The following is an 11,804-nucleotide window of genomic DNA, read 5'->3' on the forward strand; positions in this document are numbered from 1 at the left end:
AACCGTGATTTTTTTGCGAGAGTGTCTCATGACAATGATGTAAGTGAGTGTGACCTTCGTGGCAACAGCTGTGTGCAGATCAACAATGGATAATATAACGAGTGCGGGAGAGAGTATGAGCGTGCAGCGTTTAAAGCGTGGAAGTACTGACCTTACTTTGAGTTTGATTCCGTAAAAAGTGACAAAAACATTAGCGTCTGCTGTGCACTACATGGGAAGAAAACTTATTTTTAGAGCAAAAAAACCCCCTAAACTTCAGAGTAAGCACCGAGTGCGCTACGACGGGAATGTGAAACTCCCAGATCCTTCCACTGACCGCTACGACACACCTGCACCAGGGCAAACCTCCGCCTGCCCCACTCCTGCTTTACGGTGAAAATAGAGCAACAGGACCGCTGAGTCTTTGATTTTATTTATTTTCTGCTGTCTTATACGTGCATCTATTTGAAAGACTGAGTGTAAACACAACAAACTTTTAATTTATGTGCTGGAATGTGCAGAAAATAGGTTTAAATGTTAAACAATTTTCTTCCAGTCAGAGAATGTTGCATATAATTTAATTTTTGCTTCATGCGTAAAGTTAAAATATTAAAACTAATAAAACTACTTTCAAAAAGAGACTTTTTCATTTGATTACATTTTATATGATGGATTATGCAGAAACAATAGAACTGGGCTGAAAGATCTCTCGCTTTATTACCTATTCAGGTTGTAAATCATCTTTTAAAAAAGTAACTAAGTTACTAATTACTTTTGAAAATAAGTAACCAGTAAAGTAACAAGATTACTTTTGGGGGGAAGTAATCAGTAACTAATTACTGATTACTTTTTTCAAGTAACTTGACCAACACTGGTGTTGGCCCTGAGAGGCCAAACGGACTGCAGCTTAAGAAAACACCAGCAATAAGAAAAACGCTGCAAAAGTACACAAAACACAACGTATATATGAAAAATGACAACAGAAATAGGAAAAAACGAAAACAGAAATGGAGAAAAACAGATTTCCAAAAGCACAAGGGAAGTGTTTCTGGGGAGACAATAACCCGACGGACCAGTTGCAGGAGCCCAAAACATGGTAGGCATATTTTATCATGATTCATTTAATACTGATGACGGATTTTCAGGCTAATAGTTAGGCTAACACACTTAACTCTCATCTTTTCCTTTCTCACAAAACCGATAGATCCTCCACTTCTTTTAAGTGTCTCCCAGCACAATTCTTAGCATATTTTGGTTGCAACTGGTCCGTCGGGTTATTGTCCCCCCAGAAACACTTCCCTTGTGCTTTTGGAAATCTGTTTCTTCCTGTTTCTGTTTCTGTTTTTCCTATTTCTGTTTCGTTTTTTCCTATTTCCGCTGTTGTTTTTCCTATTTCCGCTGTTGTTTTTCCTATTTCCGTTGTGTTTCGTGTGCTTTTGCAGCATTTTTCTTATTGCTGGTGTTTTCTTAAGTTGCAGTACGTTTGGCCTCTCAGGGCCACCGTAGTACGACTCATTGTGGTGACGCCTTGTGAATAAGAGCAACCAAAAGTAGCTATTATATGAATGAAATAACTAGACTGACTTAGCCATATTCACCTCCGCATCCATGTGGCTAAATTAGAAACACCAATCAGCCCAAACAAATGAGAAAAAAACAAAAACATATGACTTGGTCACTAATTTATTTGAGAAAATTCTTTCAATATTATACATCTGCGATTGGGAAACTTGTTAACTTAGCAGAAGAAGTAAAGATGATGGTTGCAATCCATGTGCTGTGAATGCTTGCTAACTAATATGGAGCATTAATGCAACACTTAATGGACCTCATTTGAACTTTACTCAAATCCTCCTTGCAGAACAGCTTCGACTGTAATGCGTGCGTTATAGTTTCTGCATCTGCTGAAGTTCAAGTGGCATGAATTTCTTCTTCAGATGGCGAGGCTCCGCGCAGATGTCTGCATGCCTGCCAAGTTTTCCCACGCTAAGTTTTTCCTTATGACTTGAGGAGTCACTTGAAGAAACTACATAACAATCCACTAACTACTCATGGACTCTTATGCATAAATAAGCATAAATAAGAATGACTGCTCGTTTGTGGTATCTGCAGCTATCTGTGTCTGTATTCCCTGGAAAGATGTTAGTGGATTTCCTCACATTAACTGCTAACATCAGGGCTTTGAATTGGCAGTTTGAAAAATAAATTATGATTTTATGATGTGTTTAAGATCATTATCTTGTTGCACTACCACTTTATATTTTGATTTAGCTCATGATCACTATGGATAAAGACTTTATAAATTCATTAGGTGAGTAACCATGCTGATCATGCCCTTATGGAGCTAATGCATCCACATATTGAGTACCTTTTCTCCAGGAGTGACAGAAATCCTCCAGACACAGTGGGTGTATGCTGAGTATCCGTTAGGGAAACCAGGGGAAGAGAAGTTTCCAGAACTGTCCTGCAGACTTTCCCCACATTCTGTCACAATAGGAGATTATTTAAAATATATTTAACTAAGAACTGAAAACAGAAAGAGTTTATGTGAGGAAAGAAACATTGCAAAGCCTTGACTGATCATCTGATTGGTGTTCAGGTTAAAAAAAAAAACAGTTCACAAAGGACTTCATTTTAGGGAGAAATAATATCATTTTTTATCAATTTATTTAAACCAGTGATGATTAACTCTCAGTCATGAGTGCCTCACAAGCACAGAATTAGTAGAAATGATAAGTGAGTTCCATGTCTTGCTTCAAATAGGGTGTACAATGGGGATAAAAACATATAATCTCCTCTGATTTTTAACACATCTTGAATCTATGCAAGACGATTAGGGCCACTGATGAAAAAAGTGGACACACCTTTTTTTTTCTTTTCCAGAATTCGGAGAAAAAAAGTCAGAATTCTGACTGTAACTGCAATCGAGAAATGGAAAGCTGCTCACTCTTCAGGGGAAAAAAGTCGGAATTCTGACTTTTTTCCCTGAGATTAAAGTCTGAATTCTGGAAAAGAAAAAAAAAGATGTGCCCACTTTTTGTTCCAGTGACTCTAATCATCTTCTGTATGAAACAGTCCATGGTGCATATAATAATAAAAGCATTTTTACTTTTAACCTGTGACAGCAGAGATGAGACTTTTCATTATGCTGCCATCAGGTTGAAACTGCTGTTTCAACTTGAAAACTACCACTAACTAAATAAAACAGAAATGAAAAGGATCCAGGAGTGTTAGAGTTTTTAGGAGTCTTAAACCACATGCCTTACCTATATCAGAATTGCCTAAAGAGTGAGCAGCTTTTCATTTCTCGATTGCAGTTACAGTACGCAACACAGTTGCTGTCTGCACTGTCCTGCAGTTAGAAACCATCAGTGTGAAGAGCATCTCTAAACAAAACATAAAAGCTACTCTCCAGACTATCCAGCTACGTGGATAGTCTGTTGGCTTTGCAAGTAGCAGCTGCTATAATTGGTTCGATAGAGACGAGGAGCGACACTCCTGTGTGTCTAAAGATCAACCTTAACCTGACCATCGTTCACTGCGTCATTCTCGGCTAGAACATGAGGCCCACGAGTCTGTGAAACATATTAGTGAGCCGAGTAATTTTCACATATTCATTGACGCAGGAACTCCAAAGGTCTGCTGTTGATCTCAGTAAATGGATCAACAGCAGACGTCTGCCTGGAAATGTGGGTAAATGAGTGTGACGCACTCCAGAAGACACTCTGCAAGAAAGCAGATAAAATACGGCATCAAGACTGTTTTCTTTGAAATGTACTGCAGTGAAATATTTATTTATTCTTTCTTTAAACTGACAGCATTTGGTGTTGCTGTATTTTGACAAGATTTCATATTAGATATTGAAGTCGGCACAGCTGTCCAAATAGCATGAAGCGAACGGGGGATTTAATTTTGGCATCTTAAACCGTTTGTGTTGTTGTGTTTGATCGTAGAAGAATTTTATCCAAGAGTAAAATTTTATTATTTCTCCTGAATAAGGAGGTTTTTGTTCCATGGTTTTCTGCTCTATTTAATATCAAGCAAGAATTCCTGAACCTTTTTTGTTAACCCTTTGTTTTTGTTTGACAAGGGTAGAGGAGTTTTATCTTCAGTTAGACCAGTTACTTTTAAATTAATGAATAATAAAAGTATAAAGGCCACATGGGATTTCATTATATAGTTTGGTGAGTAGCCTCTCTACATCAAATGTAGCTTACTTGCGCATTTGTAGAGTTTGCAGGCCTGTGCAATGTCTCCTTTACTGAGCTTGGTCCTCTGCCCAATAGACGGCCTGACTCCATTGACATCATAACGGGGCAAGATTGTGTCTAAGAAGATGCCTCTGTTTCAAAAAAACCACAGCAAAGAATCCAGTGACAACACTTAAAGCCTGAAGAGAAAAAAAACATCTTCTAACTTCTAACTTTTACTGATGTGCAAGAAGATCTGAGTTTCAGAGGTTTTAAACTGAAGGATCGATGAAATCTACATGATTTTTCTGATGTACCTCCTGTTCAGGACCTTGATTTATTGATTGTGATAATCTTTCACTGAGTTCGGAGCTCCCACCCTGCAGTTCCCATGGTGATGCACCCATGAATGACAAGCATGTGCAAACAGAGCGCTCTGAATGGGGCCTTTCGCCGGTGCCAGCCGGCTCAGTGGAGCCCGCTCCTGAATGCAAGAGTAAAAGGCCACTCCACCCCAAATTGTTTGACAAAGACTGAACTGCCGGGCCTTTTTTTAGCTTGGCATGCCTCCATGACCCAGACCTGCAATGTGGTTATGGGGGTAAAAAACCAAAACACCGAGAAACTGAAAGGGGCAACGACATGCATGGGAGAGAAACAAAAAAGGAGACTAGTGTGGAATCGCTTCTGTAACAATACAGGACAAATCCCCCAGAGGTTTCCTGTGAGGCATGCTAAGCAGAGCTGACTCAAGGGACAAACACCAGGTCAGGGTAATAGCCCTGTTAGATAATCAGAAACAAGCTTGGTAACGATGACACGTGGGGCAAGTCAGGCTAGTGTGTTCGCAGTTTGGAGGTAGGCAGAGAAAATCATGAATTTAAGAGATATTTAACTGCCGTAAGAAAGGTTTTTAATTGCCTGTTAATGTAAATATGGTAAAGCTAAAAGTGTAAATGTTCAGAAAAAAACACAAAAACAAAAGAAAAACACCTTACATTTCTGTTGAGAATATACTAACATGAAGCAAAAAAAGATGCCAACCTGGAAAATGTATTCCTTGCATAATGCATGATGCTGCCAAAGTCGTATACCTCTCCCAGTGAGTCGACCTCCCCTGGTTCCATCTTCAGGAAGTTATACTCCTGCCCTTTTGATGGACAAACAGGCAAAGAACTAAATGCAGAGACAAACATCTGCAGCATCAGTATCCATTCCCACATATCTATTTCATCCTCAACGCACGCATGCAGTAAGAGTACCTTGTTGAATGTTGTCTCTGATGATGCTTACATGCTCATCACGGTCCGGACGTGTGTGTTCATGCCAGAAGCCAATCACGTGGCCGAGTTCATGCACAACGATGCCAAACTTATCACAGTTTTTTCCTATAGAGATAGCCTGAGGGCCGCCACCTCTCCTCCCCACATAGGAGCAACACCTGCCGGTCAGCGACACTATTCAGGTCCACATCCTGCTTTTATTCCCCCCCCCCCATGTTTTTAACAGGTTAACTATAAAGAGAGGTATATGCCCACTTTTAAAGAAAATATTCAGTCTGAGCTTTCCATCTTTTATATACAGTCTATGGTTTCTGAATAGAAAACAGTGGAAACAATAAATCTAGTAAAATAAATAAATAAATAAATGAATAAGAGCTCCAATAATTTTAGTTTAGATCATTGTGCGTTTTTTTTCTAAGCCAATAAGCTGAGACAAACACTTCTGTTAAAAAACCGATGACATCATAAAAATGTTGACATGCTCCCAACTTACCCACAAGGTCTATAAGTGAAAACAATGTAGCTTTCTTCAGTCGCCCTCTCTGTGAACGTTACACAAATGTGTTTCTCCCAGTGACGCATCGCCTGACGGAAAATGGCTCGCTGACTGCCTGAAAGGAAACTCTGAATTAGACGTTGACAGTTTCAGGATGTCCAAGCTGCACATGGCAACAAAGACTCCTTAAAGCAGTGGTTTTTAAATGTTTTTGTGCCCAATGCACACTACAGAGCAAGCCGAAGATTTTGAGGCCCAGCAAGTCTGCAGAAAATAACCTCTATGCCGTCTGGTATGTTGTCAGTTCTTTTTGGTTGAATTGTCAGGTGGATGCACTGTTAAAATTCATTTGCTTTTTGATATCCTGCAACCATCCTATCATGGTGAAATCAGATGTAAGACTTATTGTTGTCCACCAAAGCTCACCACTGAAATTTCCGCTGATCACGTAGGGGATGATACCATCAGGCCATACTCGCTCAGGTCTGGCGGTGGCTGCTCTCCTCTGTCGACGGAGGCTGTGTCTGTCAGCAGCCCTCTCACTCCTTCTGTTTTCACTGGAAGTGGAACTGTTAGCTGTAAAAGATAGATAGGACGTTCGGGGGAGTTTGTTTTGATTATGATCCCCGTATTTGCACATTCAGTTTGAATTCCTAACATATTAGTTGGGTTTTCTCTGTTTTGACACCTGAGTTTGTGTGGTTGCTCTGGACAGCGTGCTGTGCATCATCAGCTCCTTTGAATAAGCGGAGGTCATCTTCATCCAGTGCGATGTCTCCCAAAAAGGCAGCTATGAGGATAAAAGTTCTCAAATAAATTGAAGATATATAACTTTGTGTTAAAGTGACAGGGAGGAGAATTTTAGAAAGCACCTCTTAAAGAGCAGTCGCACAACAACATGAGCATAAAGTCGTTGATATCAAAAGTCTCTGTGTTTTTGTCCTCATTCGATTACATGTTTTTTTAGAGCTGCTATTTCTTCTTGTGGTTTGCTCATGTTCACCTCTTCCTGCTGCCTTATTTTGTTTTTTATGTTTTGACTCTTCTTATTAGTTTGTCTTTCAGTGGGACTTTTATTGGATTGTCTCATCTACGTTAACAAGCTTATTAAAGTCATCTCTTTTTGCAACCTGCCCTTGGCTCACAAACTAAAACATATCTGAGGACTGTTTGTGTCCTTTTAAAGGAAGGAAGGAAGATGTGAACTGAATACATTACAGGACTGTGACCGTGCTGAGCTGGAGTTTGCAGGACTGCTGAATAGCAACTGAAATGGGTGCATACAGTAGAAATTGAATTATTAAATCAGTTCACATTTTTAACTAAATATCATAAAATCTCTTTGGAGTCTTTAAGAAGGTTGGGATAAGTTGAGATAAATTTCTAATTTAAGATTAGAAATACCATTAATCATTATTCTAACAGCGTGGTTTTAATTTAGAGCAATGCTAAAGTTAGTTACTATTAAAAAAAACTGCTATTCAGTGTTTAGCAACTGACCGGATCAGTGTACTCTTGTGCGTGTTCGTGTGTGTGTGTTCATATCTGACATATCAGTATGATATTTGACTTTTGTTTTCATCCACACAAGCTGCAAAATTTGGACTTCTAAATACAGTAGTGTGCAAAACTTTTGAGCCACCACCCATTTCTTTATGCTTTGCTTCCAAGGAGACAGACTGTTGTAATTCTTTAAAGAGGTCTTGAGCAATAGTCTTTTACACATTGCTTTTCACTCATTTTTTATTCCAGTTCTTGTACCGGACCATTTTCACAGGACTGTTTCTTTTTGTTTGTCTGTTTATTTGTTTAAGCCACTTACCACTGACCTATTACTCATTTGAGCATAAAAAGTCACTTAACAAGGGGTGAACCGGTGTTGTGTCTGCACATAACAAACAACTTAGCAAAGAACCTATTTTAAATTGTATCTTCAGGCACTTTGCTACTAGCAGCTTGTTGTAAAATGAATAATTAAATAAAAATCTTCCAATTTCTTTAGTTGAATCCATGAAAAATACCAAAGATCGCACAGTTTGATAGATAGAAAATAAGATTTTTGCACCAACCAGCTATCAGCTGATATCTCTGCATAAGATGCACCATGTCTAACTAAACTAAGTAAACTGCACAAGTGGAAGAAAAACAAAGAGTGGAAGGCCAAAAACCTACAACAGATGAACAGCAACTGAAAGTCATGTCCTTAAGAAATAGGAAAAAACGTCTAGAAAGGCCCTGACAGAGGATCTGAGAGACGCATCTGGCTCATCTACTGTTCACTGAAGCTTCATCAGAAATGGTCTCAGTGGAAGGACGGCTGTCAATAAGCCATTATTAGGAAAGAGAAACACAAAGGAAAAACTGAGGTATACCAAATTACACAAGAACTAGACTGATGGAATGATGAATCCAAATTGTTGATTCAAATCATTATCAAGATATATGGAGGAGGTCAGAAGGTGAGAGAACGGTGTGTCCACAGCTGTGTGTAAAACACAGTGGACGCTCTGTCATGGTTTGGAGTTCCATTTTAGTCAGTGGTGATGGAGATCTTGTCAAAATTTGTGGAATTATGAACATAGAAAAATACCACTAGATTCTGATCCGCTATGCAGTATCACCTGTAAAGTGTTTGATAAATTTTTATTAAGGAGACCAATCCACGAGTCTCATGGATTGGTCTCCCCAAAGCCTGGACCTCAACATTACTGATGCAGTGTGGGATCATATTTGATAGAACAGAACAAAGAGCAGCCAAAGAGCTTTGAATGTCCTTCATGAAGCCTCTAGAACTATTCCTGAAGACTACATAAAGACATTACAAAAAACCTGACTCAGACTCAGACTGTGTTAAAGAATAAAGATGGTCAGAGCAAATATTGAAATTCAAACTTATTAAAATTGCACTCATTTTTTTTTACCTTATATACTGGCTCTCCATGTATTCTTGCTTCAATAAATCACTACACATATTTTCTATACCACAACATAAAGAAATGAGCATTGGCTCTTTCATCCAGGTCTGTATATAAAATGCTAACAGCAGATAAAATGGACTGAATTTGCACTTTGACACAGAAAATGAGTAAACTCCACAAATTCACAGAGGTAAATGCCCCAGAGGTAGATTTGTAAAGGTCTCATCAACTTTTCTGCAATACCTTAAAAAAAAAAAACAAAAAAGAAAAAAAAACAAGTTGCGTCACTACAGGATTTCTTACAAAGTCAGCAGTGCAGCAAACACAGTAGAAGACAAAAGTGGTGAAACAGCTTCAAGATATGGCATAGCTCAGTGTCAGCTGCAGAGAACTGTTAAAGAAGAGTCTGACAGAAAACTGGGCTCTAATAGGCCGTGGGGAAGTGAACGAAGAAACCATAAACTTCTATGCTGAACTACAAGATTAGCTACACAACATCTTCCAGTGGCCAACAAAGGTGAGAGTGAGAAACACAATTAAGGGTTGTAGATAACTTTCAAAACTCAAGGATGACATGAAACGCTCTTTGAAAAATAATATCCGTCATATTGGCCAAGCAGAGCTGCACACTTGAGTCTTTCCCTCTAAATACCTCATTTAACAGTGTGTGTAACAACCTTTGAAAGTACAAATGAAAAGAGGTAGTGGGCCCTGTGTCAGCCTTTGAAGTAAACTCACTCAAGCAAAGGGTGACTGTAAATGACTGTCACCCCTGCAGTGCGCACCCCATGCTCTGGAGCTCGAGGGATTTCACCACAGTCCAGCTGAGGGTTGTGCTGGCACGGCCTCAGTGACCTCAAGTCTCCAGGCAACTCCCTCAGAGTGGAAGAGTGGTCTGTTTTGAAAGCTTCAGAAGTCACAAGTGAAAAAGGAACACCAACCTGCTGGAGGCCCAGGATAACCGCAGTGAACTGTTTGTCATGTTGGATGATGGAAACCTTTTCTTTTATATGTATGTATGTATGTATGTATATATATATATATATATATATATATATAGCGCAAATTATCATCACTCACAGATCAGTGCTGTCGCTCTCTATACACAGTTCGCACGATTGCAAAGTGAAAGCAAAAAACAAGCGCAAATTCAAACGCGATTTCAATATGTCACATATTGACAGTGGCTCACCGATGCCAATGACATAATTACCCAGCTACATTTCCGAAAGAATGCAAAAGCATTGACATATATTTTTCCTTCCTACAATAGCCCGACGGGCAGGGCAGAGATAGATTTTGGTAGCCCGACTGAAAAATCGCTAGCCCCGGGACGTCGGGCTAGCGATATTGCAGCCCTGTATCTGATTGAGGAATCACTCATCTTTGGAAAAGAGAGTTTATTACAGAGAAATGCTCTTTCCAAAATAAAAGCTATACTATACGCTTCTTCTGGGCTATATTCTCAGCAGCATATTGTAGCGGGTCAGGGCTGTTCGGGGTTCTGTTTGTACAGTTATGTTTTGTTTATGTTGCCATAGTGACGGGTGACGCCCTCTCGCTGCGACGGTGTGTCCTTCCGGGGTCAGAGGGCGCCCTGTGTGTTGTTGTTGTTGTTGCTGTGCGGTTGCCGCGCTGAGCAGTTAGCTAGCGGCAGTGTTCTTCTGCAGATGTCAATAAACGGCTGTGCTCCCTGGCTAGCTCACGGGAAGCAAGACCAAACGACACCTCCGTCTCCTCGTTGTCTGAGCTCGCCACATTGGTGTCAGAAGTGGGATGATGGTGGCACCCCATGTTCTGACCCGAGTGACTTTTCCCCCGCCGGTCGTGACCGGCCGGTGCGCCAAAAGAAGGCACCTGGACATTTGCAGGACTTTGTGTGGGGCAATGGGGTCGTCGGGGACGACTGACCCCTTAGGTGGGGGCTATGTAGCGGGTCAGGGCTGTTCGGGGTTCTGTTTGTACAGTTATGTTTTGTTTATGTTGCCATAGTGACGGGTGACGCCCTCTCGCTGCGACGGTGTGTCCTTCCGGGGTCAGAGGGCGCTCTGTGTGTTGTTGTTGCTGTGCGGTTGCCGCGCTGAGCAGTTAGCTAGCGGCAGTGTTCTTCTGCAGATGTCAATAAACGGCTGTGCTCCCTGGCTAGCTCACGGGAAGCAAGACCAAACGACACCTCCGTCTCCTCCTTGTCTGAGCTCGCCACAATATTAAACATATCAGGTCCCCATAAGGAGAATCATGTGCTAACGGCTGTCTAAATGACTCGGGTAAAGTTTGTAGCATGCATGCTTGTTGTTTTTGTCTGCTTCCACTTGTCTTTGCACTAGGATGATGTCGGCGTAAATGTGCAGTCATATTCGTTGTGTTCCCACTAGTGCTGTCAGCGTTAATCTCGTTGAAATGACGTTAACGCCACAACACGGCAAATCTCCGTTAACGAGCTACCCCTGCGTGGGGCTAGACGGCCAACACGTTAACGAGCTAACTGCGCTAACACACTAGTTCCCACCCATGTAATTGAGCATTGCGTGGCACATCCAACATACTGTTTTACTTTAGTCCATGACGCGCTTACCTTCAGGGTCATACCTCACATGAAAACCAAAATAATTCCAAACGCCAGATCTGAATGAGGGTGGGGGAGGTTCAATTTGCCATGTTGCAAGGAGAGCTTAACTTCTGTCTCGCTAGCTTGCCCTGCGCTCTTCCTTCTGACGATGCTGTCTGTGTTGACGCTCAGTGGATCTGCGCTCGACAGTGCAGCCTAGGCGGAGTAGTCGAACGCAGATTCACTGAGCGCTCAACACAGACAGCATCGTCAGAAGGAAAGTTGATAAAATAAATTACAAATTTTGTATTGTTCGATACATATGCGTACCAACCGAAAGCACTGTATCGAACGGTTCAATATCGATACGAGTATCGTTGCACCCCTAAT

General features: G+C 40.8%; 1 protein-coding gene across 2 annotated transcripts in view; it reads right to left on the reverse strand.

The window, feature by feature from the left end:
* The window catches only part of LOC102295296 (bone morphogenetic protein 1), a 29,538-nt gene that overhangs the window by 8,400 nt on the left and 9,334 nt on the right, over positions 1 to 11,804 (reverse strand). For both annotated transcript variants that reach the window (XM_005934626.3, XM_005934625.3), the window contains exons 2-8: positions 6,637 to 6,738; positions 6,375 to 6,524; positions 5,946 to 6,063; positions 5,432 to 5,610; positions 5,214 to 5,319; positions 4,197 to 4,321; positions 2,348 to 2,463 (exon numbers count right to left, since the gene is read on the reverse strand). In XM_005934626.3, the coding sequence (XP_005934688.1) occupies positions 2,348 to 2,463; positions 4,197 to 4,321; positions 5,214 to 5,319; positions 5,432 to 5,610; positions 5,946 to 6,063; positions 6,375 to 6,524; positions 6,637 to 6,738 (896 nt within the window). The remainder of the gene's footprint in view (positions 1 to 2,347; positions 2,464 to 4,196; positions 4,322 to 5,213; positions 5,320 to 5,431; positions 5,611 to 5,945; positions 6,064 to 6,374; positions 6,525 to 6,636; positions 6,739 to 11,804) is intronic.

This window comes from Haplochromis burtoni, unplaced genomic scaffold (genome assembly GCF_018398535.1).
Source record: "Haplochromis burtoni strain Fernald_Lab_line unplaced genomic scaffold, NCSU_Asbu1 Contig_182, whole genome shotgun sequence".
NCBI classification, from domain to species: domain Eukaryota; kingdom Metazoa; phylum Chordata; class Actinopteri; order Cichliformes; family Cichlidae; genus Haplochromis; species Haplochromis burtoni.